The sequence below is a fragment of the Equus caballus genome, chromosome 7, assembly GCF_041296265.1.
Source record: "Equus caballus isolate H_3958 breed thoroughbred chromosome 7, TB-T2T, whole genome shotgun sequence".
Lineage (NCBI taxonomy): Eukaryota > Metazoa > Chordata > Mammalia > Perissodactyla > Equidae > Equus > Equus caballus.
In genome coordinates, this window is record NC_091690.1 from 72,231,584 (window position 1) to 72,254,096 (window position 22,513).

At 41.4% G+C, this 22,513-nt stretch overlaps 1 protein-coding gene across 21 annotated transcripts in view; it reads left to right on the forward strand.

Moving 5' to 3' along the window:
• The window catches only part of C2CD3 (C2 domain containing 3 centriole elongation regulator), a 134,091-nt gene that overhangs the window by 70,990 nt on the left and 40,588 nt on the right, over positions 1 to 22,513 (forward strand). For all 21 annotated transcript variants that reach the window (XR_011441052.1, XR_011441053.1, XR_011441054.1 and 18 more), the window contains 4 exons: positions 5,141 to 5,409; positions 5,954 to 6,043; positions 9,441 to 10,043; positions 13,623 to 13,961. Coding sequence is in view for 16 of the 21 variants with exons in the window: in XM_023645738.2 (XP_023501506.1) it covers positions 5,141 to 5,409; positions 5,954 to 6,043; positions 9,441 to 10,043; positions 13,623 to 13,961 (1,301 nt within the window). In the remaining 5 variants the exon portion in view is untranslated. The remainder of the gene's footprint in view (positions 1 to 5,140; positions 5,410 to 5,953; positions 6,044 to 9,440; positions 10,044 to 13,622; positions 13,962 to 22,513) is intronic.

Consider the following 22,513-nt stretch of genomic DNA (forward strand, 5'->3'; position numbering starts at 1 on the left):
CAATAACATGGATGGACCTTGAGGGAGTTATGTTAAGTGAAATAAGCCAGCTAGAGAAGGATTATCTGTGTATGACTCCACTCATATGAGGAATTTAAAAATGTGGACTAAGAACAGTTTAGTGGATACCAGGGGAAAGGTGGGGTGGAAGGTGGGCACAAAGGGTGAAGTGGTGCACCTACAACACGAATGACAAACATTAATGTACAATTGAAGTTTCACAAGATTGTAACCTATCATTAACTCAATAAAAAGAAATTTTTAAAAATAAAGTAAAAGCTAGACCCCTTAAAATGGCTATAAGAACCCACGTGATCTGACCCTGATATCTTTCTGACCTCATCTCCTCCTGCTAGTCTCCCCTCTGCTGCTCCCTTCAGGGCACTGGCATTTTATTGCTTCTGAACACACCAAGCTCATGTCCCCCTCAGGGCCTTTGTCTTACTTTTTTCTCTGCCTGAAACACTGTTTCTGTATATAAACAACGTGCCCTTCCTTTACCTCCTTCAGTATCTTTGCTCATACTTCTCCCTACCTTGAATGTTCTTCTTTTTGTCTGCTAAACAAATGCCTATTTTCTTTCAAGAGTTTGCAGCTTCTTTGCAGCCTTCCTTAATCTCTCCCTATATGCAGACAGAATTGGTGCTTTGTCCTTTGTCTGTTAGCATCTTGGTTGCAGCACACATCACTCAGTTTCAATTATTTGCATACACGAGGTTCCCTCCACTAGGCTGTGAGTTCCTCTGGTCACAAGCACTGCCTGAACTTGTGTCTGCCCCCCAAACACATAGCATAGTTCTGGCACATAACACGTGCCCAGTGAGAAAGAGGACTAGGTCATGCTCCTGCTGTAGACTAGTTCACTTCAGACACGTTTGTTTTTTTAAGGATTGGCACCTGAGCTAACAACTGTTGCCAATCTTCTTTTTTCTTTTTTTTTCTGATTTTTCTCCTCAAATTCCCCAGTACATAGTTGTATATTTTTTTATAGTTGTAGCATGTGGGGCACCACCTCAGCATGGCCTGATGAGTGGTGCCATGTCTGCGCCCAGGATCTGAACCAGTGAAACCCTGGGCCGCCAAAGCGGAGCACGCGAACTTAACCACTTGGCCACAGGGCCGGCCCCAGACACAAGTTTAAGAAAGAAGAAGCAAGTGCTCCTTAACCTTTTCCCTTGTTGTAACTCAGAGTGGGATTGTTTGCCTTTAACTTCATGGTTTCTAAATGACTAATTGAATAACTGCCCATGTGAGATTTGACGCTGAAACAGCTGGTAAAATGTTCAGACTAGTTAATGTTTTTCTTCATTAAATTCTCCAAATAGACATTTTCAGTAATTGCCCGAGAACATTTTAGTGTTAGTGTAAGTGATACCAGGGTAGTTTTTTAATCATGTCACTCCCTCGTATTAAAACTTTTCATGTTTTCCCATTGTCAGTAGCAGTGGTCTCGTAATTATTTTTTTTCTTTTGGAGGGAGATTAGCCCTGACCTAACTGCTGCCAAGCCTCTTCTTTTTGCTGAGGAAGGCTGGCCCTGAGCTGACATCCGTGCCCATCTTCCTCTACTTTATATGTGAGACGCCTACCACAGCATGGCTTGCCAAGTGGTGCCATGTCTGTACCCAGGATCTGAACCAGCGAACCCCAGGCCACCAAAGCGGAATGTGCACACTTAAACACTGCATCACCGGGCCAGCCCTTGATCTTGTAATTTTAATTGTGCATTCCTATTAATAGAAAAATTAAAATTTAGCATACCCTCCAAATATGTCTATACTTATTCATGTATAAATCATCTTCACGTACTGCTATACTAATATATTAAATACATTATAAAGTATATCCTAGAGTTGTACAACTTTAATATATAAGAGAAAAAATAGAGAAATTTTAGGGGCTGGCCCCGTGGCCGAGTGGTTAAGTTCGCGCACTCCGCTGCAGGCAGCCCAGTGTTTCGTTGGTTCGAATCCTGGGCGTGGACATGGCGCTGCTCATCAGACCACGCTGAGGCAGCATCCCACATGCCACAACTAGAAGAACCCACAACGAAGAATATACAACTATGTACCGGGGGGCTTTGGGGAGAAAAAGAAAATAATAAAATCTTTAAAAAAAAAATAGAGAAATTTTAATATTTTCTTCCTATGCCCAAATAGTTTACTCTGTGAGCCCTCCAGGTTGTACACAATCTACTTTGAGGGACTACTGGGCCACAGGATAAGGTCCAACCTGCTCAACTTGACATTCAAGACCCTTCAAAATATCTTAATGTGAATCTTGAAAGACGAGTAGGAGTTATCAGAATGCCCAAGAGAGCTGGAAATTATTCTGGTTAAAGAGAAGAACATGTGCAAAGGCATGAAGGCATGAAACTTATGTATATGGAGTACCTGTTTTGTGTAAGAGGCAACCATTCTTAAATATGGCGTTAAATTAACTACTATTTAATTGGCAGAGAAGGACTTGGAATTTAGATACTCAGTAGATCTCAGAAAGACTGAATAGATGAGAAACTCAGTAGTTCCTCTCTCTGGGGACTCATGGGGAAAGTCAGATTGGATGGCAAGCAGTTTGTTGGAAGTTCTGCATTTGGTCAGTGTTTCAGTTTCAAGAAGGAAGGGCAAGAAGCCAGGCCAGTTCTAACACGGCATTCTTCTGGTAGGCTGAGGGAGTTCCACAGGATATAAGGCAAAGGATGGTATAATGGAAACAGAACTGCGCTAGAAATCAGACGCATTGGCTTCTAGTCCCACCTCCTTCTCCCAGTAGCTGTGCATGATCTTGGGCTAGTTTCTTTACCTTCTCTGGGTGTCAATTTCTTCCTCCTGGGAAAATGGAAGTTGTGAACACCTCCCCTGATTTTATAAGAATCAGAGTAAAAATGAACAAATATGAAGTCACTTAATAGATTACCAACTGCTATCCAAATGTACAGATTTTTATGATTACTTCCACTTATATAGATAATTAATGTTACCTTTATTAGTCAGTAGAATATAGTAAAATCAGAAATAAATTTTACATTACCTCTTATTGAAGAGAGGAATTCTTGGTGTTATAAACTTACCCCTCCTTTGAATCTTCACTCTGGTATCCAAATAGCAGGTGCTCTGAAGTTAGCCTTCTGTCATCAAGAAACACCAGCCCTCATTTTGTGTGCCAGTGGTCTTCCTGAAAGTACACTGTCACTGTCTGTGTAAAGAAGTCACTTCTTTCTTTCTCACTTGAGTCTTCTAACTCACCTGATCTTTAACTGAGAATGAGTAGAAGCTTCCTTGGACATAGCTAGTAGTTTTTAAGTTCAGCGAGGGTAGGAAATTGTAGCTATTTTACTGCTTTATATCTAGTGCTGAACCCAGTGCATGATTTACAGAGCAGATGCTCAGCAAATAATTATTGAATGGGGCCGGCCCAGCAGCGCAGTGGTTAAGTTTGCACATTCTGCTTTGGTGGCCCAGGGTTTGCCAGTTCAGATCCCGGGTGCGGACATGGCACTGCTTGGCACGCCATGCTGTGGTAGGAGTTCCACGTATAAAGCAGAGGAAGATGGGCATGGATGTTAGCTCAGGGTCAGTCTTCCTCAGCAAAAAGAGGAGGATTGGCAGCAGACGTTAGCTCAGGGCTAATCTTCCTCAAAAAATAAATAAATAATTATTGAATGAATGAATACACACCAGCTTGGGGCCTAGACTCTTTTGTCATTTCACTGCCATCTCTGAGATTTTCCTATTAAGAGTCCTTTCACTGCCCATAGGCAGGTTCTCTGCTTTGTATATGTTATCTAGTGTAATTTTTACAACATTCTGAGTATTTTATCATTTTTTAGCCACTGCTAACATTTGATTTATTTCCATCTCATTTTTCCTAGGCATAATATACACTTCATAGTATGCTGTTGTATGGATGTACACCAATCTACTATTGATCATTTTGGGTTAATTAATTTCATTAGAAATAAAATTGCAATAAGCTTCCAAATACGCATACATCTTTAGTATCTGTTGTATCCTTATGCTGTGCTCATTTTAGTGAAGAGGAAACTGAAACTTGGAAGAGGTTGAATAACTTGTCCAAGGTCACACATTTAAGTAAATGGTGGAACCAGGATTTAAACTCAGATCTGTATAACTCCAAATTATTAAGTACAGTAAGGAACTTAGGGGAAGCAACCCCTAAGTCTACTTTGGGGCTATCAGGGAAAGCTTTAAAAAGAGGTGACCTCTTTGCCTAAATGCAATTTTATACCCTTGGGGAATTTGGGATAAAGGAATTTGTCTCACACTATACCCACACACGAAAGATTTGACTACTCTTTATAAATGTGCAGAATGTACAGATTGTCTCTCTACATCTTGGAACATCTGTGCTGAGAAAGGGAAAAGCAGCCCCTGACATATGGGAACTGATCTAACACTCATAGCTAGGCTTTGGTGTTTTCCTGTTGAGAGTAAATAATCTCACAGAACACCAGCATCAGACAGGATTGCTCTGTGACCATTACAAATGAGACAAAAATAAGACTACTCCGTAATCTTGTCTAAGTACAAACCAAAACAAGGTGATTATGAAAACCACAAATATACCCAGCATCCCCTCATCCTAGCTAAAATGAGTGGCGGCTGCTGCTTTCCCAGTTACAGCTTTAGCCTTTTTCTAGTCTTTCCTCCTCCTACTTAAGATTACCAATCCAGAGCAAAGCCCTGCTTCCTTGAACATGCCTCCAAATCAGCTAACCTGAGCCCAGTGCTATCAGTCATTTCTGTTACCTTCTTACTAAAGTGCCCCATGATTCTCCACGGTGTGTGTTCTACCTCATTATGATGAACAGCAAACCCCACTTGTTCTACTACAGTTGGTTTCTGGTGGTCTTTGGCTGAGGAACGTTGACAATACAATGGAGCATCCTTGGAGTGTCACTCTGATAGGCAGATGAATGTTGTCTCCGCCCATCCTCATACACATACACTGTGATATCTAGATTACCAAGAAAGTACATTGTGGCACTGCCGAAAGCCCAGATAGGAAACTGGTCAGCTAATGTTCTTGATGGCCTCATAGTATAGTGGAGAGGTTTTTCTAGGCAGTCAAGCTGATTTCTGATATTACCTTCTTTTTGTTCCCATGCTTCTTCCCTGCAGGGCTTTGGCTGAGCAGGAACCAGCTCTACAGTTTAGCGCTACGGTCGGGGTCAATGCCTTTGTTACCACTCATCTCTCCTTCCTGCCCAAGGGAGAACAGCGCCGCACCCGCCCTGTGGCCTGTTCCTTCTGCCCTGAGTTCTCCCATCACATTGAGTTCTCATGCAACTTGGTGACTCAGCGCTGCAGTGGAGAGGCCTGTTTCCTGGCAGAGCTGTTGGAGTTTGCAGAGGTCACTTTTGCTATTTATCATGAAGATACTAAGTCAGGTAAGCACCAAATGACTCATCACAATCAAAATTAAAAGGGTCTCTGTTTTGAATGGTATAGCCCTCCCTAGGAGATACATGCTGAAGTGTTGAGGGGTGAGGGGTCATATTCTCTGCAACTTACTTCTGAAGCAAAATAAGTAGAATGTGTATTGAGTGCATGTGAGTATGTGTGTGTGAGAGAATGGAGAGAGAGAGAAAGCAAATGTGTCAAGATGTTAGTGCATGAATCCAAGTGAAGGGTATTAGGAGTTCATTGTAATATTCTTGTAACTTTTCTGTACACCTGAACTTTTTTCAAAATAAAGTGATTTAAATATCTCTCTCTATATATACATATAAATGATTAATGATCTAATTAAAAATTATTTAGAAAGCATTGAAGCTTTGACTGGAGTAAAATTATCTCTAATGTATCTTCCAACAGTGGTGATTTAGTGAGATTTAGTGAGTGTAAATGGAGGGTTATGTGGATATACTGTAAACACAAGCCCTTTGGTCAGTAGACTACCAAATAATTTCTCTTTTTTGTTTGATTTAACAGCTAGTAGTATAGCCAGTATCCACTCATTGAAAGAGTATCTGCTTGGAGTAGTAAAGGTTCCAATGAAAGAGCTGCTGGTCAAGAGATCTGGTAAGGATCCTGGATCGTCACTTTCTAATCCTACTCTTTTCATTCATTTCTCTTCAGAAGATCATCTTGTCTGGCTCCCTTGCAAGATATGCAAAAGAAAATATGACACCTTGTCACATGCTCTGGCTTCTCCCAGCTACCTCCAAAGTTTTCTCAAAAGCGTTTTAGGTCCTCTCCTAATCATTTTAGAGGCCTTCTAATAAAGCAGAGAAGCTCAAAACATTGTACTGTCATCTTACTCCAGGAAAGATGATGAGGATACTACTAATAATAAATATGGTGATACCTGTTACATTATATAGCGCTTTGTAAAATGTTTTATTAGATCTTATTTGAGACTCATGATAACCCTACTTGGCGGGGATACAGGATCTTGTTTTCATTTGACAGATGAGAAAACTGAGGCTCACAGAGGTTAAGTGATTTGCTAAAACCACACAGCTAGTGAGTGCAGTTCAGTCATGCCTTACTTAACAACGGGGATGCATTCTGAGAAATACATCGTTAGGCAATTTCATCATTTTGTGAACATCATAGAGTATAGTTACACTCATCTAGATGATATGGCCTACTATACACCTCGGCTATCTGGTACTAACCTAATGAGACCACTGTTGTATATGCAGCCTGTTGTTGACCAAAAAGTCGTTATGTGGTGCATGACTGGACTGAAAATCAAATCCAGATTCAGCCCTTCTTTTTCACTATACTCTTTTCTCTCACTGAAGAAGGAATAAGGGTATGGAGTAAAGACCCAAAAAAAGGCACAACCACCAAGGCAGTCTGGAAATATTGATCCCATCCTGCTTACTACTAGCTACTTATTACTATTGACAAAGTGACTTTGACCTCTCTGAGCACCAGTTTTCTTAGCTCGTGGATGGAGACGGTTATTACTGACAAGTCTACAAGCTAGGAATTGGTGAAATGGCATATATAAAGTACCTGATACATAGTAGGTACTCAGTAAATGTTAGCTTTCCTTCTCTTGCCCATCTTCCTCCTTAGGATTGTGTAATCTAGTTTCCAGAATTCTATCACACATCTCCCAAGTTTCAATGTGAATTGAAATTTGAGCAGTACTCGAATAAACAGATACTGTATGCCTGCCAGAGAGAAGTCTGTACAACTTAATATAGGGTTCAGAGCTCACTTCTGTCACTGGTTGTGATCTAGAACAAGTCACTTCATCTCTCAGATCCATAGTTTCCTCATCTATAAAAATGGAAATAGTAAGATCTCCTTTGCAAGATTATTGAAGCATTCAATGAAATTATACATCTGAAAGATCTTGGTATGGGGCTGGGCACACGGGACACCTCAGTTTCCTTCCTTCTGAACCTTACTACAGAGTTTGTCAGGGAACAGGCACCATCCAGGAAATCCTATCTCTACAAATTAAATTTAACCCCTTAGAAATAAACCTCTTAGACAGTATGGGATATGTCGTTTGTCTTTGTATTCAGCGTTATTCTGTTTTGTTTTCTCCAGCTAATAATCCCAATTATAGAATCACAGAGCAAAAGGAACCATCTAATCCAGCAGTTCTGAAGTGCTGAAATGGTGTGAAATTTTGTGTTTGTGCGTTTTTCTGGGGATAAATTTCATTAGAGCTAAAGGAGTCTGTGACCAAAAAATGTTAAGAACCACTAGGTTGTGGGGAAATCAGTACCCAGAGATGAGAAATTACTAAAGCCAAGGCCACAGGTTCTTAGACTGACCAAGCAAAGGAGTCTTAGAGACCAACGAGTGCAGCCTCCTCATTTTGCAGACAAAAACTGAGAAGGCCCAGAAAAATTAAATGCCTTTTTCATAAGTCATAAAACCTTACGTGACCTTTGGCATGTTAATCTCAATAAGTCCAAATCTTCTCATCTATGAAGTATAATTAATAAAACCTTCCCCAGAAAATTGCAGTGAATATTATTATACCAGTCCACAATCTGTTTCATAATTGTGACATCCACAAAGCTCAGAAAATCAAGTTTTTTATTAACTTAAGCAGCCAAATCTGACTCAGCTGACAGGAGACTATTTAATCTTCATTTTCTTTCTTTTTTTTTTTTTGAGGAAGATTAGCCCTGAGCTAACTGCTGCCAATCCTCCTCTTTTTGCTGAGGAAGACTGGCTCTGAGCTAACATCCATGCCCATCTTCCTCCACTTTATATGTAGGACGTCTACCACAGCATGGCGTGCCAAGTGGTGCCATGTCTGCACCCAGGATCCTAACTGGCAAATCCCGGGCCGCCAAAGCAGAACATGCACACTTAACCACTGCGCTGCCGGCTGGCCCCTAATCTTCATTTTCTGACTGAGGCCACTGCCTGATTATATAAGGTTTTCTTGGAACACATCATGTCTACTCATTTACGTATTGTCTGTAGCCACTTTCTCACTACAGCAGCATGGTTGAATAGTTGGAACAGAGACTGTATGGCCCAAAAGCCTGAAATTTTTACTATCCAGCCTTTTACAGAATAAGTTTACCAACCCCTGACTTATAGGACCACTGACTGTTACATAATATTCCGTTTATGTACAGTATTACCTTTCTGAAATCTGAAGAATTCTGAATTCAGAAACAGATCTGACGCTGAGGGTTTCAGATGAGATATTGTGAACCTGTGGTGGGTGGAGTATAGACTTTGGAGCCAGCTAGACCTGAGTTCAAATCCTAACTCTACCATTTGGCAACTATAGTAACTTGGGCAGGTCTCTGAACTTTCATTTTCTCATCTGTTAAAAAGGATTATTATCCCATTTAATCCTCAGAATTTCACAGGGTTATCAGGAGAATTAAATGAAGTAATATATATAAAGCTCTAGGGGAATTTCTGACACATAGTCGATACTCAATAATGAGTAGCTATTATTATTTTGAAATCTAGTCCTTAGTCTTTGGTGTGTTCACTAAGTGGCAGTTCCTTTGGTGGCAGATGCGGGGCTAGACCTCAGATCTCCTGACTTTTTGTCCCATGTCTTTTCCACTGTACTCATAGAACCATAATAGCATTTCATATTTTTTAAAACACCTCTTTTAAGCTCTTACAAAACCATTATTTCATTTGATGATCATTACAACTTTGGTAGGCAAAATCAGCATTTTCCCATTTGTCAGGTAAGGAAACCAAGGCTGAGAGAAATTCATGGCTTACCCAGACTGAACCACTAGTTTGGGGCTGAACCCAGGAGAGAGAACTCAGATTTTTCAATTCGTAGCCTTTGATCTTCCACCTGATCTCATTGCCTTTCAGTGGTCAGATGAAACAAACCGGTACACTGTGGGTGTGTTTTCTGTTCTGTCTTGGTCCTAGGTGATGGGGCTCTGGGGTGAGAAGTGGATAAGTCCTTTTACTTTTAAGACAGTAATTGAAAATCTTTTTTTTCTCCCATAAGGGATCACAGGATGGTATCCTATCATTTTACCAGAAGATGGGCCCCTGCTTCATGGCTTGGAGCTCATGCAGAAGATTGTGGGTGGTCTGGAGCTTTCGGTTTCCTTCACCCATCCTGGAGACAGAGAGCGGGTCTTGGAAGCTGCTGAGCTGTTGGGCTGGAGCTTTGAGAATAACCTGAAGGATCTTGTCAAGATGGATGAAACAGAGCCAGCCACTGTCACCGTCTCTACCCCAAGGCTCTGGCTGCCCATCCATTGTGTGCTCTTTGCTGGTCAGGAGCACATTCATAAGAATACATACTGCTACCTCCGCTACAAGTTGTATGATCATGAAGGCTTTTGGACCCCTCTCAAGAAGCCTAAGGAATCTACAAACAAAAAGCAGGTCATGGTTACTTTCAAGGCATCCAAAAGAGCAGAAGTCACTAGGGGCCCATCACTGCTTTGGTATTTCAGGGAGGAGAGATTAGAGATCCAAGTGTGGCGGGCTTTTGGCAATGACAGTGTGGAGAGGCCCCACCAGACAGACAGCTGGATTGGCTCAGCTTATGTGGACCTGGCCAGACTTGGGGAGAGGTCAACAAGGACACTAACTGTCAGTGGTAAGTGAAGAACCAGCCTCAACTCTTATAGTTTGAGCAGCAGCTCTGTGACACACCCTATGTGAGATACCCTCTCAGGCATTATTTTATTTGATCCTCTCAGCAATCCTGTGAGAGAGTGTTCCACCACACAGCCAGCTGGGTGAGAAGTGCAGGATAGGTTTCCCAGAGACCAAAGAAAAGACCCACAGACAGCAAACGAGACATATGGGTCTATTGGAAAGTTGCAGGGAAGGTCCAGTGGCAGCTGACTGGACAGGCAATGTGCATCCGCTGCCACCGCCTGAGAGAAGCTTTCTTAAGTAGGCAGAGGAACAAAGGCTGTCTGCTTGCCAAGGGGGACTGCCCCTGTATGACCTGCATTCCAACAACCAGAGCCTGTCCTCCCCAACCCCACCCTGGAGGGCCTCGAGGGTCTCTGCACTAACTCTCCCGCAAGGAAACAGCTGGGTTAACCTAGCCCAGGACTGTTAGCATCCTGAGTGCTGGCACGTAGCCCAGACAGGGTGCCTCAAGGACACGTGGTTTTCAAGGGGCACTAGCTGGTCTATCAGATCCATTTTACAGTCATGAAAATGGAGGCTCAGAGAGGTTGAGTAACTGCCCAGAGTCACAAGCTAGTAAGTGTTCTTTCCATTATTGCATGGTGAAAGATTAATGATAATTTAGTAATGCTTCTTGTAACTAAAGAGGTTTCAGAAAGAAAGTGATGCACTGGTTGCTTGGAAAAGAGCATTACCTAGTAACAGTAAACCTTGGTGGAGTGACTGCAGATCTGAGAACTGGCTCTGAACTTTGTAGCTTTAGAGTACATCCAAATTCATCATATTTTTGCTTCTAACATCATGCCTAGAACATTGTAAGCACTCAGTTAAATGAGTAAAATAGAAATGAGTGAATTTGGGGCACTACCTTTAACCACATGTATAAGAGTCTGTGTGATATCTAGAATGCTAGTTGTTTTTTTTTTCTTTTTTCTTTTCTTTTTGGTGAAGAAGATTGTCCCTGAGCTAACATCTGGTGCCAATCTTCCTCTTTTTGCTTAAGGAAGATTGTCACTGAGCTAACATCTGTGCCAGTCCTCCTCCATTTTGTATGTGGTACACCACCACAGTGTGGCTTGATCAGTGGTAGATCTGCGCCTGGGATCCAAACCTGGGAACCCTGGGCTGCCGAAGCAGAGCACGCAAACTTAACCACTTTGGCTGGCCCCTAGAATGGTAGTTTTTCAAATATACTGAAAAGCATGCCTGCTAATGAGACTAAGATATTGTTTCCTTCTGGTCAGCACATTTTAGAATTATTAAAAAGTCTACATGGTAATAAGCTGGTTCACAAGGCAGAAAGGAAAAAGGTAACTTGCAAGCAGCATCGTGTTAGATGCTTTTCTTTCAAACATTTGTTCAGTACTTGATACATCTACTGACTGTGGGAATTCACAGATGAGTAAGAAATAGTTAACAAGCTTAAAGTCTAATGGGGGAATACAATAGTAAATAAACCGTTACAATGAAGTGTAAGAACCATGAAAAAGGTATTATCAGTGGTGCTAAGGGGGGCTCAGTGATGCAGCATCTCTTTGGCTTAAGCATAACATCTCAGTGGAAGTAATGCTTGACCTGAGTTTCAAAGGATTTAGGAATAAGCAAAGAAAGGGGGAAAGAAGGGCATTCTAAACATGGGAACAACGTGTGTGAAGGCACAGAGGCATGAAGCAGTTTGATACATTTTAGGCACTGTAAGTAATTAGATACTGTTGGATCATAGGATACATATGTTGGGAAATGACAGCTGAAGCTAGAGAGGTGGGCAGGAGTACTATGTTCAAGGCCTCTGCTCAGCTGAAAATTTGGACTTTCTTCTGAGAGCTCTGGAAAGCTATTATAGGTGTTCTGAATAGAAGAGTGACGTAACTTTGCATTCTAGAAAAATAAGTCTAGCAACCATAATGCAGAATGAATTGGAGATGGCCAGACTAGATTGTTTACAAACTGGATATTTATTCATCTTAACACTCCTGTAAGGTTAGTTATTATTTCCCCCACTACACAGTTGAAGAAACTGGGTCACAATCCTGTCTTAGCTCTGTTCACCTTGTGCTCTGACCCTGTTGTTGAGCAGGTGGCCCAAGCTAAAGGAGGAGAACTGAGTGTCTGGGTGATCATCCCAGATTCTCTGGTTGTCTCTGCACCCAGAAGGTTTAGTTCTGGCTCTCTTGAACACCTCGTCAAATGCCATGTGCCCTATTTTATCTGGCCTGGCTTAGAGTCACTTCAAAGAGACTGCAGAAAAAGTCCTGGAAGTGAGCAAAGCTCACTTGAACTAAAGTTCGTAAAGACAGGCTTTAAACTTTACTCTGCTGAAGAAAGTAGTCTTGAGGCACTGAATATAGATTTAAGGATCAGACTCAAGCACAGATACCTCTTATTACTGAGGATACCAAAGGTGATATTTAACTTTTCAGATTGTCCATTTCCCTCATACTTCTCCATATCCCACCAGTCTAAGATTTTTATCCTCTTGTAAAAGGGCCTTGTACAAGGCGTGGCATTTGATGTATTGTTGAGTCAGTCACTCCATCTAATCATCCATCCACCCATCCTTCCAGGTACTGTTAAGTTTTATGAGCATAAGGATTTAAATGTGTTGCTTTTGGGTGTCTTCCCTCCTCAGACTTGCGCTTATTTTCTGTTTGTGATAATTATAATAATTTACATTTTACACTGGAAGAAAACAGCTTATCTAAAAACAGAAAAAGACAGAAGAGCTTCCATCTTATTACCATCTGTGAATCAGTTAACTCCATTTTCCTGAACTGAAATGAGTCTAATGAAGCAAACTTTGAGATTCTGAAGGAACTATTTGTGCCTTCTGCTTTATAAATAAAATCTCATTTTAATATCCAGCAAGCCAGTAAAACTCAAATTCCTGGGTTTAAATCTTCCACTTATTAGAAAAGTAATCTTACAGGTTACTTAACCCCGCTGAGATTCTGGCACATGAAAAACACTCAACAAGTATTAATTCCCTGACTTTCCTTTCTTGTCTCCTACTGCCACCACCTCTACTTCCCTTCCAGATGATCTTGAGGCCTCCTGCCAGAACATGTTTAGTGGGTGAGACAGGCTGAATTGAGCACCAGGGCAGCTTGCTAATAATGAGAAGCCCTAAGAACAAGAGCCAGTGGGACATGTGGAAGAGAAGACAGGCCACTCCTGATTCCATCCAATCTTAGACTTTCCAGAGGCTTCGAGAGTCATCCAAGCCTAGTTGCCCCTCAGCACGTGAATCCCTTCCACAGCGGCTCTGCCTCAGAGTCATTTGGCTTTGGCTTCAAATCAGAACTCTGACTGCTTTCCATTATTAGAGAGAGCCTGTGTGTTGAGGAGAGGGGAGTAAAAATTCTTACACTGTATGCTAACTTCACAGTTTCTTTTCTAAACTGGTGTCTTGGGGCCTGTAGGACTGCCAAAGGAGACAGGACCACAAGCACCGTCAGTGAGCATCTCCTCCAGGGTTAGACAACGTTCTTGGTTCCTGCTTATTCTTATAGGCTTATTCTCCTCCATCCTCTTACAGGAGTGTACCCTCTATTCGGACGAAATGCCTCCAACCTATTAGGAGCTGCCTTGCGAGTTCATGTGGTTCTTTCCTCTCTTTCTCGACATCCTGGGCCCACTCCTGAACTGGACTCCATGGACTGCAGCAGCCACAGTGAGTCTGAGCAGCTCCCCAGAAGGAATGTTGAGATCCAGCTCTCTCTATCACCTGGCCACCAGGAGTCTCCTGCCTCCGCCCAGGTCCCCTGCAACAGCACCACACCTGAAGTCTGCCCGGCCCAGGAGTGCCCTGCTGAGTTGGATGGAACTTTCGCAGTCAGTATCCTGGTAGAAAGAGCAATGCACTTGAGCTTGAAAGGTATGCTGTGTTCACTTATCCAGGAACATGTATCTGACTCTTCAGGCTATGGTCCTGTCTTCACAAATCTACCTTTTTTTTTTTTCTTGGTGAGGAAGATTGGCCCTGAGCTAGCATCTGTTGCCAGTCTTCCTCTTTTTGCTTCAGAAAGATTCTCACTGAGCTAACATCTATGTCAGTCTTCCTCTGTTTGGTATGTGGGATGCCACCACAGCATGGCTTGATGAGCGGTGTGCAGGTCCACGCCCAGGATCCAAACTGGTGAACCCCAGGCCACCGAAGCAGAGCACGCAAACTTAACCGCTACACCACTGGGCCAGCCCCTCAGAAATCTTTCAAATCATGGCTGGATCTATAAGAACTGTTAACCATCTTAGTCAATAATTATTATATTTCTCAAGCCTAAAGATTTAACCAACATGAAAGTGTTTCTGAACTTAAGTGGACCTAGTAAGTTATCCTAATTTTGTATATCATAAATTCCCGAGTCCAAAAACTGAGTATCAGCTTAAATACTTCTCTTTTCCTTATCCGCCATCAAATCATCAGATCCATTAAATTGTTCTAGCTCTTAAATTTCTCTTAGATCTCGTCCTTCTTTTCCATTGCTACCAACTCAGGCCCTCTTCATTATGCGCCTACAGCCAAGAGTTCCTAGCACTGGATCCATAAAACCCCCAAGGGATCCAAGGATAAAAGTCAGGGTTGGTGAACTTGCACAGGAAAATAATTACATCTGACTTTTATTAACCTCTGACTAAAATTTAACATTTCCTTCAATTGTGAATGTAGGCAGTAGACCGTAGTAATATTAACAGTACCTGTGATATTGTCAATAATAGAAATCACAGGTATTTTCATGTCACATTGTAATTATTGCACATATCTTGGAATATCATTTATACCTATCATTACTTCAAAATTAGAGTAGTTATTAAACCTACAGTTAGATCTTGTTATGCATCAATAAAGCACATACTTTACCATATCAGAAAGTGTTTTTAGTGTTTTGATAACTATGCCAATATAATTTGATTTTTATGTAATCCTGTGCATTTTACATTATGCATTTAAAAAAAAAAACACTATTAAAAGAAGAGGCCTGGGGTCGGCCCGGTGGTGCAGCGGTTAAGTTTGTACATTCCACTTCAGTGGCCCAGGGTTCTCCAATTTGGATCCTGGTGCGGACATGGCACCACTTGTCAAGCCATGCTGTGGCAGGCGTCCCACATATAAAGTAGAAGAAGATGGGCATGGATGTTAGCTCAGGGCCAGTCTTCCTCAGCAAAAAGAGGAGGATTGGCAGCAGATGTTAGCTCAGGGCTAATCTTCCTCAAAATAAAAAAAAAGAGGCCCGTAGACCTCAACAGACAGCCGAAGGAGTCCATGGCACAAAGAACCCTTGCTGTACCTTTATTCAGCTTTGTAATCTCTAAAATATTACCTTTGTCATCACCCTTCTCTTTTCCCTGGCTAATTCCAACTCCTCTCTTAAGAGTACGCTCAAGGATTACCATTTACCAGAAAGTCTGCCTGACATAAAGGCCCTGCTCCTGTTTGCTTTCCTAGCACCTTGTTATCATAGCATATATCACATGGTACTGAAGTTGTTTGTTTGCATGGTTTTCCTCTTCACTAGATAGAAGCTGTTTAAGAGCAGAGACCCTATTTCATTCGTTCATCATTCATTCATTCAACAGCAAAAATTAAGTAATATTTGCTTTGTGCAAGCACCACCCGTGTGCTAGGGATAAAGCAATGAGCAAAACAGACAAAAATCATGCCGTTGTGGAGCTTACATTCTAGTAGAGATGTGTTCCCAGGCAATAAGTTGTGTGTGTGTGTGACTTTGAGCAAGTTATTATACCTCTCTGTGTCTCGAATTTTCATCTGTTGAAAGGCTAGAATTAACAGTTTTGAGATGTGCGATGGCTATGAGAGCCAGACAACCACAGCCTTGAGTCCCGAGCTTTCAGTGTACATCTTTTGGTTTGGCCCCCCTACTTGGCTTGGCTCCTGTCATCTCTGTGTTGCCTTTGTCAGTTTGTGCTGTACGTCCTTATTGTTTTGGAGTAGAAACAAAACTCATGCTCACGGTAACTGTTGTTTATCTTTCACCTTATTTCTCCTGAAACACACCACCAATAGACATTACTTCTGGGATTGTAAGCTTCCGTAATGACACCTGAGGTTCTCATCCTTCTCATAACCTTTGTGTATGAGAGACCTTGAAATGTTTTATCTCGGGACAAAGTCTTCTCCAAGTACAGTCTTGCTTTGCTGTATTAAAGATACTGAGATCCCAGATGAATTACAAAATCGGGAAACAATTTTTGATTTTTTACTTTCAGACCAAAGCAGCCCACTTTTGACAAGTCTAATTTATAAAATCTGAATTTTTTAAAAGAGAAAAATCAATGGATAAATGAATTTAAGGATAGCACAAAATGCTTTGATTTTTGCAAAAGTTGCTTGGGTTTTTTTGTTATCTCATTGAAAATAAAATGTAATACAAAAATATGGTTTACATTCCATTTTAGGGGGTGCCCCCATATTGCAAAAACAAAATATGCTTGCAACTTTTCAATTAGACACAAGTTAACATTTTTTAAATGTGGCTTGTCAAGGTAATTGACAGTAATTTAGTGAGCATCTCCTTGTGCCAAGTTCTATTCTCATTTTTGTACATTAATTATCTTATTTAATTCTTACCACAAGTGATGTTATGGTATGAATAGATTACGTACATACTCATTTTACAAATGAGGAAACTGAAGCTCAGAAGGTAAAATGCCCTGAGTTACACAGTTAATAAGCTCGCAGAGCCAGAATTTGAATCCAGCTATGTCTGGATCTAAAGCCCATGCTCTTTCCTCTACACCATCCTTCCTCTGTGAGGTATGAAACACAGCTGTGTTTGTTGGTTAATCCTGTCTACACTCCATGTTTACCAGTCATTCAAGCCCAGGGTGGGTATGTATTGCACACCCAGTCCTGTGCTTACATAGCAAAAATGGTAGTTCAATTCCGCAAGTAGTAAATCTGTACCAAGCCCTTGCCAGGTACAGAAAGTGCAGAGCAAATGACATGTAGTTTCTGTCCAACAAGACCTGACAACCCAGCTAAGGGGATTCGCAGCTCTCTGTATATGAAGCAGAATGCTCTGAGGGCCCTAGTGTTCTGAGAGTTTAGAAATGGAGAAATCAGATTTGTCTAAGAAATTAGGAGAACTTTGTAGAATGAATAGGATTTCAGAAAGGTGGGAATTGGGGCCAGCCCTGTGGCCGAGTGGTTAAGTTTGCACGCTCCGCTTCAGCGGCCCAGGGTTTCGCTGGTTCGGATCCTGGGCATGGACATGGCACGGCTCATCAAGCCATGCTGAGGTGGCATCCCACATGCCACAACTAGAAGGACCCACAACTAAAAATACACAACTATGTACCAGGGGGCTTTGGGGCGAAAAAGAAAAAAGAAAAGAAAATCTTAAAAAAAAAAAAAAAAAAGGTGGGAATCAAAGTCCAGGTGGATATTTCAACTTGAACAAAGGTATTGAAGTGGGAACGTGCATGTTCCAGGCTTGCTTGAAGCAGGGATGGAGGATCATGATAGCAATTGATCCTCTTTGATTGGAAGTGATGGTCATTGCAAGGGAGCTAAAGGATGTCACAAAGAGATAAAGAAGAAAATTCCTGAGCCTTGGATGGCACAATGCTGGCTTTTCTCCAGCAGGGCTTGGCTTCCTTTCTCTTCCTACCTTAACAAACGACAAGTGATTCCCTTTGCTCATGCACCTTCTTTACCTGATTCCTTTCTCCCTTCCCCAGCTACGAAGCTCCACCTGGCAGTCCTGCTCTTCCCCTCATTTACCAGCCCTCTCTGCTTTTTCTTGGATATGTAGGCAGACTGTGGCCTCGGGGCCTTTGGATCTGATGTTCCTGTGCCTGGAGTATTTTTCACTTCTGGCATGACTTTGCTGAAATCGCTTTGTCTCAGTGAGGCCTTCCTTGGCCATTCATGTAAAATTGCAGCCCCTTCTCAACATTTTCTATCCCTCTTTCTGGCTTTATTTTTGTATGTAGCTTCAACAGTGTATTTTGTTTATTTTCTGTCTTTCCTAGGAGAATATAAGTCCTACAGAGACAGGAATTTTTTTATTTGTTTTATTTGCTGCTAGATTCCCAACACCTAGAACTGCATCTGACACATAATAAGCAGTAAATGTTTGTTATATGAGGAAGTGGATGAATCTGAGGCCTTGCTCAGATGCCCTCTTCTCCTTAATACCTTCTCTGATTTCTTGCTTTCCTCTCCTACAGAAATGTTGCTTATGGGGAATTTAATGGAGGATAAGTCAGAGGGATTAAGAGACTTAACACTTACTGAGTTTCCAATGTATCCAATACAGGGTACAGGATCATGGCCTGATACACAGAAAGTTTCTGTCGCCTTTTCTCCTTTCTTGCTGCCACCATGCTTGTTCAGGCCTCAGAAACTTGGAATAATGGGGTAGCCATCGGCATTGGTTGCTGCTTCCAGTACTCTCTTTCACTATCTTTTACATTCTGCCCCCAAGGTTTTACACTTAGTCAACAAGTCTGACCTCCTCTTTCCACTTAAAATACTTTGTTGGCTTTGTATCACCTGCAGTCTCGGTGACATAGCACACAAAGTGCTGCACCTGTGGCTTAATCAGTCTTTCCAGCCTCATCTCACCATTTCTTACATTCAACAATTTGCTTTTTGCCGATGTCCCATTCTCTCTTATACTACTGTTTGTCTAGAATGATAGAATTTTATTGTGGGAAGTGATTGGAGAATACATGTTTCAGATGAGGAAACTGATGCCCAAAGAGCCAGAATGAAGTATACGGTATGTCACACTAAATTAATGGCAGAATACACCGGAACCTGGGGGTCTGCCTCTCAGAACTGCACTTGGTCCCTCTGCTGATCTCTCTCAGAGCTTCCTGAGAAGATGTTGCTGTCCTCTGCTGATGAGCACTGCAAGCACACGAGGCAGTTTCTCTCTATTCTCCAACCCTGGCAACAATCTGTAGACAAAGGGCAGTGGGGAGTCTACAGACCTTTAATAAGAGCCTTGAATCTACTCTCTGCATTCATGGAGCTCTCAGTCTAGTAAGGGAAACACAGACCAAATTATTATAGATTACCATATAATATATAATATAATCTGCCAGCAAATAGGCAGATTATCTTTTTCTGGCTGTGAGGGTTTTTATAACACTTTATTGGAAGAAATCAATTGAGAAGCTTGAAACCTACTAAGGAAAGTGGGAGAAAGAGGGAGAGAGATGAAAGCTGTGTCAGGGAGTGTCCAATTACAGGAAACAACCCACTCCAGCCATTCTAAACAGAAAAGAGTTGAATATAGAATATTAAGGTACTTTAAGTCATTGGAAGGGGGCTGGCTAGAGAAGTGGGCACTGGGCTAAGCTCTCAGGAGAGAACCGCTAGATCTTTTAAGTTCAGAATACACTGCCCTGGGGCTGGCCCCGTGGCCGAGTGGTTAAGTTCGCACGCTCCACTGCGGTGGCCCAGGGTTTCATCGGTTCAAATCCTGGGCGCGGACATGGCACCGCTCATCAAGCCATGCTGAGGCAGCATCCCACATGCCACAACTAGAAGGACCCACAACTAAAAATACACAACTATGTACCAGGGGGCTTTGGGAAGAAAAAGGAAAAATAAAATCTTTAACAGAATACAATGCCAGAACTCTCATCATCACCGTCACTATAGGGCCTCTGGGCACCCAGGGGATCAAACCCTGCCGCAGAAAACTCAGTGTCATCCTTGCTAGTAGTAAAAGCAGGAAGAAAAAGAACATGTCCTCTGCCTCATGTCTGCCTTCTAAACCTGTTGTAATGATAGCTAATTGATAGATGCCAATTGTATCCATACTCTAGCCGCAAAAAAGTCTGGGAAATGTAGTTGTTGCCCTTTCAATCTTTACAATAGAGGAATACAATACAGTAAAGGTAGGTGGGGGTGGTTGCTGAGCAAGTCAGTCCACATAAATACTGTTTAATTTCACTAAAATAAAACTTTTAAAGAGAGAGCTCACTAGATAAAGGTACTATTAGGTACTGTAAGTGCTATTCTATACATTTTACATTAGTAATGATGAGTACTATGTTATTGATTTCCATTAACTATTCTTTGCTTACTACCATTTTATTAGAATCATTTTTTCCTACTCTCCAAGAATATGCTTGTAAAGTGGTTTTGCCATGTTGTAGCCAGTGTTTTTTTTTTTCGTTTTATTTTGTTCCTCCTATAGTTCTTCTTTGTATGTTTAATGCTTTTCCAATTCTACAGCTTTTCTGCCTCTAATTAAGCCTTTCTCCAGGTCCTGCTTTGTTGGCAACTCTTGCACATGCGTCAGCTCCCTCCTGCCTCGCAGATACCACCAGGTCTCACTTCTAAGACTAGCATTCCTCTTCCTCCTCTTCAGTTCTGTTTCCCAGGACCTCCTTGCAAAATCTCCACTCCCTTTTCTCTCCTCATCACCGTTTTCTTTCTTTATTAATTATTCCTAGTAAGACAAACTAAAAAGTAGTGCCATCTGGTCTGGTTGTGTGCTCTGAGGAGTTAGAAATCAGCAGAGTAAATAAATATGATATGCCAATTTTTTTGCCAAGATTTTGGGGTAAAATATTGTTTTTAGTTTAAACAAATAGGGCTATATTATGGAAGATAATATAAAATTCTCATGAATTTTTTAATAGAATACAGACTCGCGAATAAATGTCATACTTATTGTTGCTCTTTCAAGGCAGCAGGGAAACACTGCAGAGTTTAGTGTTTACTTTTCTCTGGATTGTTGTTACATTGGTGGGAAAGTTTGAAAAGAATTGATCTACTCTAATGGAAGTCTTTTGTTAAGGAAAATATAGCAAAACAAAGTTTCAGGTACTTCCGTTTCCCTAAAAGAAAGGTGAAATTGGAGAAATCTGACTAGGGATATAAAGTTAGTTATTCTGCCCAGAGAGTCAAGAGAGGCTTCTCAGAATAGATGGTGCTAGAATTTATCTTTTAAAGGCTACTTATTAGGGGCCAGCCCCGTGGCCAAGTGATTAAGTTCGCACGGTCCGCTGCGGCGGCCCATGATTTCGCCAGTTCAGATCCTGGGTGCGGACATGGCACCGCTCATCAAGCCATGCTGAGGCAGCATCCCACATAGCACAACCAGAGGGACCTACAACTAGAATATGCAACTACGTTCTGGGGAGCTTTGGGAAGAAAAAACAAAAAGATTGGCAACAGATGTTAGCTCAGGTGCCAATCTGAAAGGAAGGGAGGGAGGGAGGCTACTTATTAAGTGTCACACTGCTTACAGAGAGGAGTAAAATCAGCAGTTCCTGAGGATGAATTTGTTCATTAGATTGCTTTCTATCCTTGGGGACAGGCTGAGTTCATTGAAAGAGTAATTACTGAAAAGAGCAGCCAGATAGAGAAGGAGCCTCAAAGATTAACTTCACCTACAAGATGAAGTAGGAGTATGGATTTGGAGAAACCTTGAGCCAGACAGGTAGAAAGAAGACAAATCAGTTAGAATCCACATACAGAATTTGTTCCTCTGGATCACATAAATCGTGTTTAAGGCATACTCATCTTCTATTTTTTTTCTTTCTCTTTCCTTCATCTGTAATCCTGAGATTCGTAGCATTTTAGAGCTGAAAGGGATCTTGGGGAGTATATAGAGTCTGTATTAAATAGAATCTGTATTATTCAGCACTGTCCAAAAGAACTTTGTACCATGATGGAAGTGTTCTGTATCTTTACTGTCTAGTATGGTAGCCACTAGCCACATGTGGCTACTAGCACTTGAAATGTGGCTAGTGCAACGAAGGAACTGAATTCTTAATCTTCTTTAATTTTCATTAATTGAAAGTTAAATAGCCACATGTGGCTAGTGGTTATCTTATTGGACAGCTCAGTTAGACTAGTATCATCATCCATCTTCATTCTACATTGTTTGAAGAGAAAATAAATGATTCAGTCTCCCACGTTGGAAACCTGATCTTGTAAAAATTAACACCACACAGTTGTCAGTGTTTTATATTTGTTAACTCTATAGTAGAGAAAGTTTAGGAGATGGCTGAGAGCTTGGACTCTAGAGCCAGAATGCTGGAATTTGACTCTCAGTTCTACTATTTAATAAATATATGACCACTTAACTAATGTTTAATCTCTCTGCACCCCAATTTTTCATCTATATAATGGGAATAATAGTATCTACCTCATACTGTTGTTGTAGGATTAAAGGATTTAATACATGTATAGTACTTAGAACAGTACCTGACACACAATAAGTGATATTTACCTACTATTATTTATTTTTAATTCTTACACTATCTTAGGAGGTTTAAGTTTTGTATGCTCCATTCGAGGAAGCTGTGGCCTAGATAGGCCTTGCCCAAGGTTGCACAGAATCTGTATGGTGGAGTCGATAATGGGTCATCTGACTCTTAAGTCTCAGGCTCTTTGAAGTTCTATATATTCCTCTCAATGCAGTACTTTCCATCATT